The following is a 15,476-nucleotide window of genomic DNA, read 5'->3' as shown; positions in this document are numbered from 1 at the left end:
AGCAATACCTACAAATCAACAGAAGTCCATTACAGTAACATCTAAAATGTCAGTTTTTGACATGAAGTGTTGAGGTGTAAGCAGACCCTCTCTGTCCTTAAGAAGAAATATAATGTTACAGTAATCAGTAAATCAGATGCATACACACATGTACAGGCAGTGTAATGTCGCTACAGGTCCTCACAATAGTTCAGCTGAATGACAGGTTCACTTTAAACCTAGACGTACCAGAGGCGAAGCCATTGAATGAGAGCTGGACTATTTTATGTACTCTGGGCTACACCCATGGCCTGTATGTATTGTTCAAAACCTCAAATACCAAACCAGCAAGTAAATATAACAAACAGAAACATCTAGGAAGAATAGGCATGTTACATAAGACCTAAAAGTAATCAGGAAAAAGACTCAAAATTATGAGTACTTCCTGTCTGAAACGTTACTGCAGGCTGAGCTGGGGCCTACAAAACCTGTTATGTCTGTTATCACATCCCAACAGTATAAAGACTACAGTTTTAGGTCATAATACATTCATTAACACTGATTTACCATGAGTTTTAAACAAAATATATTGTTCTTCTTATAATCATCAGTCCTTCTCTGTTCGAGCATTTAGTGTAGTGTTGATTTTTACATCTCAGTTCATCTTCTTGGTTGCAGAATAACTTGACAATGTACTTTCTGTGTATGTTTTTCTGTCATCACACCATATGAGATAGTCTTCATAGCACAAATGTCAGACCCCACACCTGTAAACCCTCACTCCTGTCACATCTCCAGTTTTAAATCCTGTCTTCCAAACTCAAGAAACTCAAAATCGGAATTTGAGCCATCAAATGCTCGTATAAATTTCAGTCTTACCTTCACCAGGTGTTGCAGTCAGTTAGAGGTGTGTGTGTAAGCTGCTGCTGATGTAGAGACCAGACACGTTATAGCCGAGAGGTTCACCTGTCTCACCTGTACCTCTTCAAGCCTCTCCCTGGACACGCCCACTGCCCCTCCCTCATCGACAAAGACGTGAATATGAATGAGTCACTCATTGTGTTTAGGTGTAACTCTCAAAGGCTGTACTGGTCTTCTTTTTTAACTTGTTCTTTGTTTTTCCGAGGGATTATTGAGGGAGTGTGTGTGTCTGTATGTGAGTGTGTGTCTCCCTGTTGATTGACAACCAGTTTCTCTCTGGCTGCTTTGTATCCCTACAGCAGACAGTTTGACTTAACACAGACTGGAGGCGTTCGTAGTTCTTGGTGACATGAGAGTACATATGTCACCATACGCTTATACTGACCAATTACCCCCAAAATGTAAGAATTCAGTGTTGTTCACGAGTGTTTTTCAGCATGGAAGAGCTGCTATGACTCAAAACTGAGACCAATGAAATTCTTGCTCCCACTCACCTATTCGTTGGAAAGGGGAAACACTTGGACACATACTGCTTTAAATAAATGAATCATCATCAGCTAAATATAGTCGAACAAGATGTACGGAAAGAAAATTAAATGCAAACTGTAAAGAATCTGAACATGTATAAGCTCCATCCAATCGTCAGAATAAATGTTTCCAAAGTACATTTCTGCAAACCACGGATATGTTAATGTTTGATATCTTGAACCTTTATCTTTTCTGTTGCAGTTTTACGTTTCTTTACCTGGTTCTGTCGCTACTAACACACCCTGACGTCACATCAAATATATCCGGTGTTGTTGCATCTAATGCGGCTGGGAAAAGTCCCTATGTCTTGTCAAAAGCCACAAGCATGGCTGGAAATTGTCTTGACATCTCGTCAAAAATATCCAGTTTAGTTATCATTAACAGGGCTGGAAATTGTCCCAAAATCTTGTTAAAAATGTCCAGTTTTGTTGCCACTAACACAGCTGGAAACCACCTTACTTTTCGTCAAAAACATCCAGTTTTGTTGCCACTAACAAGGCTCGGAATTGTTCCTGCGTCTCATCAAAAGTGGGTGTTTTGGCTGCCAATAACATGGATGGAAAATGTCCCGATGTCTTGTCAAAAATATCCACTGGTTTCACACAAATGTTGAAACGAATGGTAATTGCTTGCTTGGCAGTTGTCTCGCCTAAAGACCATTATCCCCTCCACTTTGTTGAAAGTCAGCTGCTATGCATGTAATCAGACATCTGATGACTGAACCACAGGCTAAAGTCCTCAAATCATCACATCATCATCATATCCACTTTTCTGCTTCTGCACTACATGTCATATCACGTTAAGATTATATCTGATTTTCATGTCAACAGGAAGAGGAGGATTCCAACATTTGTAAGCGCTTAAACACATTTTTGAGGTCATCAGGTCATCTTCCAGCCGTGTTAGTGGTGCAGAACTTCTCATTAAAGACTGTTATGATGCTACAAATGAAAATTGAATTTTTGCTCTTTTCAAGCAAAAAACATAAAAGGAAATCACAAACAGACAGCCACACAAAGCACTAACAGTATGTCAAAATTCAACAGATTACTTGACATTGTTCAAAGGAGGTGGTGAATGATTTTGGCTATCCAACCTTTTGGATGCGCTCCCCTGGGTAAATATTTCACATTTCCTTTCAGGCTGAAATATACAAACCCGTTTCATTTTGTTGCGCTAACGTCATTGAATTTCATCTCAAAAAGATGTCTGGGAAGATTTGCCTTTTCTGTCAGTCAGCTGGGAGCAGGCCAGTTCAACCACATTTTTCTACTGTTGGTCACTGGATCATGGCTGCACGTGGGCTGGGTGCCTTGCCTAAGCACACGTTGTACATATTGTATGTTGAGGGAGAGCATAAAATAACTTTGATTTCCATTATGTGTAGAGATTTGATTCAATGACTGTGGGAAAACCCAGCAGTCATCCAGTTCTAAAAGCAGACTGTGTCGACCCTACTGACCTTTTATCATTACAGACATCACATGCTTCCAAATGTTACAAATAAGTCAGACTATATTACAATGAAATCTGCATGAAACTAATGTAATAGTGCATCTATTAACTCAAGTGTCCACTATGTTTCTACAACAACATTTTTGTTTTTCATATGTAAACATATAGGTGTGTGTGAGAGTGTGGGGTGTTGCCTCTGTCTATGATGTCAACTGGGTGAGGTGAAAATGTGTGTGTGTGTGTCTGTGAGTGTGTGTTTCGATAGGCCTGATGAACAACATTCCAGAGAATGGACCAATCCCTACGGAGTTTTACATTCCGTCCAAAGACAGAGGTGTGTGTGTGGGTTATGATGTTTTGAATAAACTGGGACATTTTTAAGTGATTACAGGGCAGAGGTTGATCCCTTAATAACCTTGACACCATGTTTATGTCAATACTAATGTAAATGCTATGAATAATAATAAATCAATTTTCAATATCCAACTGTTGCTATGAAAGAGATGAAAACACACAGAAACACATTCTGTTGGTGCTGCTAACACTTAATAATAATATTGGGTTTCATCCATATGTCACTTCCGAAATCACAAGTACGGATACAATTTAATTATCAAATTCTCCGATTATGATAACTAATGATTTCATATTTTTGTCATGCAAAAAAGAAGTTTGTACCAGTTAGTTTGTGCACACTTGAGGGTAAAAAAAGCTATAACGTAGTGAGCAGAGATGGCAACAGCGTGCTGCACTTCTTCTTCACCTTCTTTTTGGCTGATTGCAAACCAACTTTAAAGGTAGATACTGTCACCTACTGTTAGCTATAATTTCATTACCGATTGATACTGAATAAAATCATTTTCCCATTACTAGCCCGATATGTCCCAGCAATAGGTCAAATGAAATCTAATCAAAAATAATACTCATAATGGGATGGAAATTAAATAGTTAAGCTCAGTATGAAAACATGCAAGAAACTGACAAAAAGGCCTGTTTGTAAAAACAAATACCTCAACTGTACGTGGACAACATCTGTCACTTTAGGGAATACTTTATATTGTTTATAACCTCAAGGAAAAAGGATGCCCAAGGCCTCAAAGCTACTATCTGGTTTAAAAGAAATTTTTAAAATGTGGTATGTATGTATATAATTCATGAGTTGTTAATATCAATAAGTAAACAGGTGAGAAATGTTCATTGCTTATATTTCTCTCTGTGCCAGCAAGAAACAGAATCAAATCCGATTTTGGCAATGTTACTAGTAGAAAATCTGACAAAATATAATTTTGAGTTTCCTTTGACTACAGTGACTGCTTGACTATTAATTAAAATCAACATACATCAGTTTTACAGCAGAAATTCCAATGATATAATTTAGCTTACTTGTAAGGTATAGTTGAGTATTATCTGCATAACATTTGAGGTGAACACCACACATGTGCAACGAGTATTGATATGGTCCTAGGATTGAGCCTTGTGGTACACCTCATTATTTAAGAGGCAGAGAAATAATCAAAATAGGGTTTTTGTTTGTATTTGCCCAAAAAACATATATGTATTTATAAAGATATATTTTCTTTTTTCTTCTCTTTAAATTTTGTCAAGTGGTTTCTTGACTTTGTTTTTGGCAAATACAGAATTCAAGCATGTCATGCTAGTCCATTTACCATTATATAAAGTGTCTTTGAGTATCATGAAAAAGCGCTATATAAATAAAATATATTATTACTATTATAAGTCTGACCTTAATGTGGCAAGACTCATTTTAACAATATAGTAAAGCATCTCAGAATGACAGTGGTGAAAAAAACGTCACCCACTGAAGGCAGCAGGCAGGTAGTGATCGAGAGTTGGAGGGAGGAGAATGGAGGAGGTGGGTATAATCATGAATACAAAAATAGACTGTGACTCAGCAGGTATATAAATACTGAGTGAACGGAAGTTAAAGGTTGTCTTTGCTATCTGGCTCTCTTCTTATCCACCTGACTGTCTATCTATGACCTAGTTACATCTTGAACTGTCTTAGTTCTCTTCCCCATTGATGTGCAGAGCAGTGTAAGAATGTCCGTTGTGTTTGAATGGATACACATTTTGTGCCATGTAATTAGTCAATAATGTTTTCAGTTTCAATTTTTCAACAATATGGAAAAAGGCCTGTAAACATTATAAAGAGTGGATGATTTTAATTTAAGACTAAAGAGTAGCTCTTTTTGATGCGGTGTTGTTGGAACTTATCAATCTTGTTTTTAGTCAAAGAAAAGGAAATAGGACACTAAACTGTGCAGTTTTAATGGTGTTTAACAATTTTTTTTTTTTAAATAGGACAAATGTGATTTAAAAAAAATTCTCAGACAAACTTTATTCATACTTGATGTTAGGTTGACACACAGCTCAGCTGCACCAGCATTACAAACACACAGGCACAATCATCTTACGAGATGCATGTCTGCCATACAAACATGTATCTTTAAGCAATATGTACGTGTTTATGGCTGTCACCCTAAGGTATTACATCAATAATTATTCCAGGCATGTGTCCCGTCTAAGGAGCTGATTAATGGTTTCCTGTTGTTAAGAACAAGTTTAACAGTGTGTCAAGGTCTTTCCATTAGCCTCAGCCAAACAATGTATTGTTGCACAAATGGCTTATTTTATTGGTCTCCATCTAATCCACAGTAGTAAACATACATAAAGGACAACAGTAATTCAACAGTTATCTTAGCCACTAATGAAACACAATAGCTCCAGATAGCTAACAAAGTGGCTAGCTTGGTTAACAACAAGCTGATAATTGGATGACACTTTGTGCTTTCACAAACCAAACATTCTTGCACTAAATCTGTAATAAAGCTTTTCTCTTGCCTGTCATTTGAAAAACACGGCACACGGGCACATCTGAGTAGTCCATCCAATAACCGCTGTGTTTTAGCAACAAAAAGTTCTGTGAAGATACCAGACAACAGGAGGAGGATAGGGAGGCAGTGATCTGGCTGTGAGTCAAACCTACAACATTGAGAGTGCACTGCGGCATGTGACCCGGCCTGCTGGGCCACCAGTGTGTGCCGGCAGCACCACTTCCGGTCCTGTTTTGTAAGTCCCTGAAAAAACGATGAATATTTTCCTCAAACAGCTGCCAGCCTGTTTGTCGACATGCTTAAAGAACGTATATACAGTATATATTTAGTTTTTTGTTTTATATATAATAAATACAGAATATTTAGATTATGTAGCTGACGTATTGAATTCTGCCGTGAATCAATAAAACATTTACAATATCACCTGAAACAGCTGTGGTGTCCCTGCACAGCCAGTCAAACAGAGCTAAAGTACTGAGTTGTCTTGTTGGGAGTGGATTTTGATTTTTCTGATCATGATGTTTATGTAGGTGACACCCTCTAACCGTCACCCCGATTTTTTAAAAATATTTAATGATAAAAGGTGTTTTTAATAGATTGTAAGAGCTCAGGAGAAAAGCGATAAACAATTTTTCTCTGCTGATTACTGTAACACACATTGCATATTGCTTTCAGACATGTTGGAGTGTATTATTGTGCTAACTCCATGGCTGCTTACCAGAGAAAAGAGGATGATGTATGGATGTTGTTCACGCTCCCCGTTATGTTAGTTTGTACACTGCATGTGGTTAAACTGACGCAAAATAAACTTGAGGTATCTGATATGATCAGAAGAGTGCATTTCGTGTTACTACAGTACAAATACATGTTAAAGAACACACTAATTGAAAACAGTGGGTGTGTTTAGGTAACAAATGTAATGTAGGTTGTATTTTTCATTCATTTTTATTTTTATTTTGTTTTTAATTTTTTGTTTTCGATTCAGTTCAGCTTCAGTCAGTTTGCAGTGTGGATTCACTTGTTTCAGTTTAGTTTTTATTTGTCTATAAATGTTAAGTGTTTGTTTTATTATGAGTGTCAATGTCAGTTTTCATTTTTAATATTAACTCAACACTTTGTGAGGGAATATAAGTCACAGTCATGTAGACATCCTAGTGTCAATAAACATATGCATCAATGTCTCCTCATTCTTGTTGTGTTGACATACTTGAGGCATCCTGTATATTTTTATATTAAATTAGTTAACTTTTTCATCGCTCGGATTAATTTTTGGTTTAGGTTTAGTTAATTACAATAACCTTGAACTGATTACATATTGTGTTACATCATTGGGGGAGAAAAAAAAGAAACATGTAGGCCTATATATACAAATAGAATTATGTATAACATGATTGTCAGTGAGATGTATAAGCAGTACCTGCTTTTGACCTAATGGTAACTGTTTTCAGTCTGCTGAACTCAGCCTTATATTGATCCATCTGTGCTCAGTAATTATTATAGTCCTTTTCTCAAAGGGGCTTTATATTTTGTTCAATAAACACCCTCTGTCCTCAGACCGTTAAGTCTGATGGTTACATTTTCAGTTCAAAAATCACTTTACAGCAGCTGTTTTAAAGGTTAAACCATGGAAATAATTCATTCTTTTATAAAATGGATCTTAAGGCCTCAGCTCGACTGTGCAGTGGAATGACTCTGGCTGATGGTGAACGTACGTCCTGTCCTGAAATAGTTCTCGATTTCCTCCAGTGAGCGGCCGCGTGTCTCTGGGATGCACACGGCGGTGAACAGCAGACAGAGCACGCACACCACTGTAAACAACAGGTAGGGCACGTACAGGCCGTACTGGTGCTCTAGGTGCGTGAAGACTTGTATGAGCATGAAGGCCGTCAACCAGCTGACAGTCACGCACAGACCTGAAGCCACGCCCCTGGCAGCCAGTGGCAACACCTCTGACATCAGCAACCAGGTGATTGGGCCCCATCCCATGGCGTATCCTAGGAGACAACCGACAATGTAATGACAAAGCGATCAGCTCATAACGAGGCAGGTGATTTCACAGTACACTTAAAGCACAAAATGTCATGTGCAGTTTGTAGGGCACGGTCACACCATGCTACGCTGTGACAGGTTTTTCAGACTCTGGTGTTAATTGACTAAAAATACCCATGTTGTATGAAAAAGGTACCAAAAAGACATATATTAGCAATAAAGCACTACATAACCCCATTGTAAGTCTGAAAAGCTTTCCCAATTAATTAAGGTGTGAGAACATATTTGAAACCAATTAAACTAAACAGGCCGAAACAGGTTTTCTGAGCATGAGGACGTTGATGTGTAACAGAAAGCAGTTAATGATGCTGAGCTAAGTATAATAAAATGACCTGAGGACATAACAGTTCTTAACATGTTGAAACAAGACACACAGCAACTTTGTAATATACAAAGACACAAGCCTGACAGGTTTTCAAATCTTTGCCCAACAAACAACCTAACTGTACACTTTTGTTTACAAGTGCTTCTTTGCTCTTAACTTGGCAATTTGAACTGTAATGGACCAAAAGCAGCGTTGAAAACAGCAATTCACTGAGCTGAATGCTAATGTTAGTATGCTAACATGCTCACACTGACACAGCGAACATGCTGATGTTCAGCAGGTATAATGTTTACTGTGTTCACCGTAGCTTAGCGTGTTAGCATGCTAACATTTGCTGATTAGCTCTAAACAAAAAATAAGCACAGTACAGTGGAGGCTGATGGGAATGTCAAACTTTGCAGGGATATAGTTTTGAGATTTTGACCAGATCACCAAAGTTATTACAATTCAACCACCGGGGGCCTTAAAGATATAATATGTAACGTTTCTGCTTTAAAATGTCTAAAATCTACAAGAACTTTGTGACAGATTTGTTGTGTAGTTTTATTATTTGTATTTTATTCAAGGTAACGAGGCATTTCATTTCATTTGGTTGCCTGTCGCTATAACTTCTGGGAGAGAGTCAGAGAGTGAGGAAGAATAACATAAGTAAAATATTAACTTGTCTGTGAACATTTCTGTCTGAGTCAAGTACATAAACAGACAACAATGATTCCATGCAACTTTTTAATAACTTGTTTTTGTATTTATTGAGCAAGCTCTAGCAGCAGAAGTTACATCCTGCGATTCAAAGGTTCCATATTATGCTAATTTTTGGGTTAATACCTTTATTTTGGGTGTCTACTAAAAATGTTGACATGCTTTGATATTCAAAAAACACTATTTTTCTTATGCTGTCCATTGCTGCAGCACCTTCTGTATATTCAGCCTCTGTCTGAAGGCTCTATTTTAGCTCCTGTCTCTTTAAGGCTGCCCTCTTGGAAAGCCTAGTCTGCTCTGATTGGTCAGCTCTCACAGGACTGAGCAGGCAGTTTGTATAGTTATGATACCTAAATCTTACAGAAGATCACTTTTGTCAAAATCAGAACTTTAAATATCTGAAGTAAATTTCATGACAATGCGCCCAAAGATGTTACGATATTTCAGTCTGTTATCCTGCTCTGCTATCCATAAAGGCACACAGCATGGTTTTTCAACAACATGATTCACTTGCAACACTCACCAAATATAAACACCATGGTGCTGATGACAGGAATGATGCCTGCTGTGATGTTTCCACCGTCACTATGGAGACTGTAGTCCAGACAAACAGTGCCATTAGGAGAGACGGGGCCTGGAGGGCAAGCTGTGGTGTGGGAGATCATGGTCAGAGTCAGACTGGACAGGAACATCAGCATGCTTGACGTGTACAGCAAGGCTTTGCGTCCCGCCCTGTCCATTAAAACAGCTGCAATGGCAACAGAAAAGAGGCGGACCACACCCACAAGGGCAGCATCATACCTGACAGACATAGAACATGGATGGGTCAAAATTTGGAGCATAATGGAATTAATTAACAGACCAAACACCATCACATGTGTGATTTACACAATGCTTGTGGGTAGATAAATACATTTGCATCATTATAAAGTAAATAATGAGCAAAATTTGCATGATTAAAATGAATGATTAATGACACGATTGATAGTAAAACAATGAAAACAACCAAAAAGAAGAAAAAAAGTCCATAAATACTGTATATAAATAATAGATATCGTTAAATAGAATAGATGTCCAACCTGGCCTCCAAGGGGACTTTGAATTTGGAAAAGATGGTCTCCAGGTAGACCAGGACGGGTGTGATGCCCGTCATCTGCTGCAGGAAACGCATCACCACTGAGATGATGATTGGCCGGTAGAAGATGGGTGTGGCCAGCTGCGACCATGTGACTTTACCCTGTGTGCTGATGCTGTCCTGTATTGGGAGACACACAGATAGACACATAAACATATGCAGGTATACTACTTTGTATTTATTTATAAAACTCAAATGAAAAAGGTCTTTGCTCCAAGAATGTAAACCACTGGAGTCACTGTGTGAGTGTGATGTTACCACCTTTTTACCCTAGTTGTCCATTTAACTGCTTCTCTAAGTTATTAGAAACACATGTAGATGGTTTGTGACTCTTACCTGTATGGCTCGGAGCTCAGTGTGTGTGTCATAGTCTTTTCCTCTCAGCCAGCGGAGGGCCTTCTCAGCCTGCTGCTCTCTGCCCAGAGAGAGGAGCCTCCTGGGGGAGGAGGGCATGAACATCAGCAGCACAACCATCAGCACAGCTGGCAGCGCCCCTGCCACTGCAAGCCACCGCCACGATACCACCAGACCTGTACATCATAGTTGATATTGAGATTATGATAACGTTACATTGTGGTCTATGGAAGCTGCTGTCAGTTTTGCCTTTGTTATGATAGATTTCCTCTTTTATGATTGTTGAACACATTACGTGATGATGTATTAGGCTGGAGAACAATTTACTGCCGTCTCTCCAAAATGCTTTACTTAATACAAATGTACAATATCTTTCTTTATACATTTAGCTGAAACTGTAATCCAGAGCATATTACAGTTCCTTAAAATGTAGATTCAGTGTCTTGCACAGAGACAGGTAAGCTGACACTTCAGCATCTAAGCGGAAATGTTGCATTTTTGGGCTTATTTTGCCATTTGGAGGAGTGGTTTTGTTATTCTGGCAGATAACTGGTTTAACATAGATTACATAACATGTTGTGGTATTTTAATGTAGTAGTATTGGTATGTTCTTACCTAGGCCGTAGAGGGACAAGGACCCAAACACAGCAGTGATTTGAGGGCAGGAGCCCAGTGCTCCTCTCACTGTTTTGTGGGAGATCTCTGAGATGTAAACCTTGACATAAACACACAAAGGTCACAAATTCAGTCACATTAAGACATGTAGTTTGAATTCAAGGTAATATATGTACATGAGAAAACATCTGAAATAATACCATAACTATTTACATAATTGTTGACAGGACTGTTGGAAATGGGTAAAATTGATTTGTGTTAGAGAAAAAGGGGTAAATAGGTTGAAATAAGTTTCTATAACCATAGTAACCTACAGGAATGGATGCTGCGGTCATCCCGCCGGCAATTCCTGTGAGGAAACGGCCGACATGGAGCATCCACCGGTCCACAGCCCCTCCAAGTATCATGTATCTGAGACACACATACAGAATATACAGATGGGAATATGTACAAAACAAACAGTACATGCAGGCTCATACACACACATCATGACCCATCTCTGGATATCACAGCATATATTATTCAGATTATTCAGGTTTCAGTTATTACCATTAATGAACTTTGCCCTTTTCAAACCACTTTCTGTTTTAGACGTACAGTTCAGTTCTCTGGGTTTTCTGACATCATGATGGACATAATTATAAAGACTTTTATAAACAAGAACAAGAATGTATGTATGTATAATGACAGGTATTCAAAAGGTATTTTATAGCTCGTAGCCTATTGTTGTTCACAAACATAAAAATACAGTATAAGTAGTAATATGACTAATAACGCGAAAGGCATAAGCAGCACAATAATGTTGTAGCTGGTTGCAGATTCCAGCTACTTATAATTATTATTCAGTAGTTTATAATTTGCAAGTGATCATTTATTTTGTAATTAAATGAAATCCATGGCTGACACAGTTTTATCTCACTTCAGTTGCCTAATTAGACGTCCTCTGAGGACTGTGTGTGGGCGTGAACCTGACTGACATCTCATTCATCCTCCTGTCAGAGCGAGGCACGCTGTTATCATTCTTATCACTTCAAAGAGTTTAATGGCATGTCATTCCCAGAATACCCACTTATGACGAGACGTCTAATCCGTCTGAGGTATTTAAGGCACCTCTGTGGGTGTAATGACTCGTTACTATAGCTGTCAAATATATGTCGTGGATTAGGGGTCGACCGATATGGCTTTTCAGGGCCGATACTGATACCGATTATTATATTTATCAAGGAGACTGAAAACATTTGCAATAAAAATCTAACTGTACAGTTTACTCAAGTACTGTTCTTAAGTACGATTTCCAGGTAATGTACTTGAATACTTTTGATTTTCTGTGACTTTATACTTCCTCTTTACTTCATTTATTTGATACATTTAGTAACTAGTTACTTTGCAGATTCTGATTATTCAGTGTGACCAATCGTGTTACCAACCAGATATTGTTGTGGGTGGGACATTGTGTGAGATGATGCTGCATCAGAGCCAAAGTAGCACATTCTTAAATTATTTTATTTTATTGGCAATCTGATTGAAAATCACTGATCCCAGTAATTGGAAAACTGCTGAATATCAGCCAGATAATCATCCAGGACCGATATTCGGTCTACCCCTACCGTGGAGTAGAAAGTGGTATAAGTTGTTACTGAGACCCACCCAATAGACGACGGCACTGCTGACATCATGATGCTCAGTTTCCGTCCAATCAAGTCGTTGAGCAGCATGGCCCCCAGTCCTCCAGCTACGGCCCCCAGTGCGTAGATCGAGCCGAACCAGGCAGCCTGCTTTGGGTCCATCCTGAGCCGGGGGTCGGCATCAGGGCTCTGGAGCTCTGGCAGGACCGGGGATGAGTAGACCAGGGAGTACCCGAAGCTGAAGTTCCCCAGGACAGCAGAGAAGACGGCCAGGAACAGTGTAGAGTTGTTGATCTAGGATGGAAGGATGTGGACGAGTTAAAGCTACATAAGTACATACAGTAGCTACTCTATTTTATGAATCAGTGCTGCTCTCTGTCAGAGTGTCTGGGTTAAAGGGAAGTTTGGGATGTAAACGCAGCTTTCTCTTCAAAAAATCATTGTTTTGAATTGAAAGGAAACATTATATTATTGTTTCCATAGAAATAAATTGAATTAATTAAAAGATTAAAAAAATATGCATTGGTGACTGATAGATTCCCAAGTGAAGTCTTTTAGTACACAGAAGTAATGTGTTCTTTTGTTTCCAGGTCAACTTAAAGTAAACCCGCAGAAAATCCCAAGAGGAACTCATCAAATTCTTAACAGCAATAAGTACTAATATTTTACCAGAAATAAGAAAATGGGGAGTTACAACGTGTGACAGCAGGATCAGTCGGACCACCGATCCTGTAGATCAGTTATGATTGGGGTCATCACTAACAAGCACTAACTGGATCGACTGTAATCACAATGCTTGCAAAATTATAGGAGGTGACAACCTGACACTTTTATGCTTTTGCTGATCAACATCAGTAGTTGTTCTTTTATATTGATTACAAAAGTAAGATTTATCATTTACTTTGAGAGGGGCACTGTGTAGTTTTGGAGAAGAAATTCAAATTCAGGATTTTAAGATTTACAATACTGATGAGGTAATAATACAAGCTCAGAATTATTATATTTTTCCATAACTGAATAAACAAGCTGTTCTCAGAGGAAAATAAGATCCCCCAGAACACTGTTTGAAGCTAGAAAGGTGGCAGGGTCCGCCACATATAAACAAAGTAAAACAGTATGAAATTGTGTTGTCCTTTAATGTCAATTTGTTTATTTAGTTTATTCAGTCATTAAAGCAAAAAGAGTTTGTTTATTTAGTTTGTTCAGGCATAAAAAAAATCAGTTGGTAGAGATCTTTCTCTCCTGATGAAACTTTCCTCCCCAAAACTACATAGTGCTCCTTAAACACGCCTGTTTAAATGTGATTCAGCCTGATTGCAGACTGTAGGATCTATTTAAAGGCATTTCTGTGGGTCAGTAATGAGGGGAGGATGTCCATGTAGCTGTGTGCACATGAGCATGACTCACAACTTAAACCGATGAGTTGAAATTTGATGTTGTCATTGATTGGTCTAAACATGGCTCTCAGTTCTGAGGTATCCTGGGGTAGTGAGGCTAACTTTATGGGCTTTTTCTAAGATAACAATGAACAAGAAAGCTTTTCAGACCTCTTAAATATTTGGGAAAAGACTTCCGGTTTCATTTCATATCATTCTATTTTCTTTTTTGTTATCCTTTTTTTTGTTCTGGTTGATTCATGCATATGTTTGAGATGTAAAACTGATCATATTTGAGTTTGATTATTTGAATTATATGTTTCTATGGGAAATGTTACACTTGAAATTTGATCAATAAAAAAATTAAGAAAAAACAGCAACCCTTTCAGCCTTAAAATGAGTAAGTCATTATTTTTTTGTGAACACTATAGTACAGATCAGTCTGAAGTATCATTGTGGAACTGGACCCTGATCAGGATTCCTCACAATAAGTTAAAAAACTCTTTTTTGTTCATATTAATTCAGACAACCACAGACTAAATCTATGAGCTATTGTTGAGATTTAAAGATTATTTAAAACAAGTGAAATGTTTCCAACCTTGGATTCAGATGATGCTGGTCTTCTGTTCAGCAGGGGAGTCTCTTCATCCATGTCTGCAGCAGGATCCGTCATCAAAGGTGTCTGATTCATACAACTCAAAAAACACAGCACGAGGAAAAGTCCATCAAGCTCCAACAAAGCTTCCAACAAAAGTGATCCTTCTTTACAGGCGAGGAAGAAAATGAAACCAAGCCAGTGAGGATAACTTGATTTTTAAAAAATGCATTCCAAATCCTATTTGCCCTGTTCAAGTGCTGATGTGGATCCTCCTGTGGACAGCGCGTGGTTGAGGAGTTTCCAGAACACACAGACAAAGGCTTACTTCATGTCTAGAGGTCATAATGAAAGTGAAACTGAGAACTGTGTTTACGCTGGACATTTACATGTGGAGTTCAACTGGAATTAGTGGTGTGAATTATTGAACATTTTGAATAAAATGCACATAGTAAATGTAGTAACATTTTAAACTTACTTTAGATTTAAAAAAATGACTTTTTAATCTGCTCACTTTGACTTTGAGTAAAGCATTTTAATCCTATGTGTGGCCTCTCTACCCTAAATACAACTACTGATCGATTTGTGGAAGGAAAACTGTCGCAGAATACTGACTCAAACACATGCACACTTACTTTTAAAAAAGATATCGTCTGATTGTTGTAGTGACATTTTAAAGTCCCAGTATAACAAATCCACAGTGTTGCAACCCGGTCAAGAGTAGAAAGCAGAAGGGAGGAATCAACATGATTCCTGGATTAGGTCAGACTAAGAGAAAGCAGAAGAGGAAGAGGAGAACCAGATCCCCAATCAGTTGAGTCAGGGGAAGAGGAAAGTACAGGCTGCTTCTCCAACAGCCCACGCATCATGAGATTTACTGCAGCTTTATCATCGTACGCACAGGTTCACTAACGTACACACACAAATACAAGCACACACTTGTATTGTAACCAGATGTTTTCACA

The 15,476-nt window shown here is 38.3% G+C and overlaps 1 protein-coding gene across 1 annotated transcript; it reads right to left on the bottom strand.

The window, feature by feature from the left end:
• Positions 1–5,224: 5,224 nt before the first annotated feature.
• slc2a6 (solute carrier family 2 member 6) lies at positions 5,225–14,805 on the bottom strand. Its single transcript, XM_073494681.1, has 8 exons — positions 14,515–14,805; positions 12,563–12,834; positions 11,230–11,326; positions 10,916–11,015; positions 10,283–10,476; positions 9,891–10,066; positions 9,335–9,612; positions 5,225–7,732 (listed from the first exon to the last, which is right to left on the bottom strand). The coding sequence occupies exons 1-8, from the start codon at positions 14,605–14,607 to the stop codon at positions 7,404–7,406; spliced, it is 1,539 nt and encodes a 512-aa protein (XP_073350782.1). The 5' UTR covers positions 14,608–14,805; the 3' UTR covers positions 5,225–7,403.
• Positions 14,806–15,476: the final 671 nt, after the last annotated feature.

The sequence above is a fragment of the Pagrus major genome, chromosome 23 (assembly GCF_040436345.1).
Source record: "Pagrus major chromosome 23, Pma_NU_1.0".
Lineage (NCBI taxonomy): Eukaryota > Metazoa > Chordata > Actinopteri > Spariformes > Sparidae > Pagrus > Pagrus major.
The sequence above is the reverse complement of the archived record's forward strand: the minus strand, read 5'-3'. Positions and strand labels throughout refer to the sequence as shown.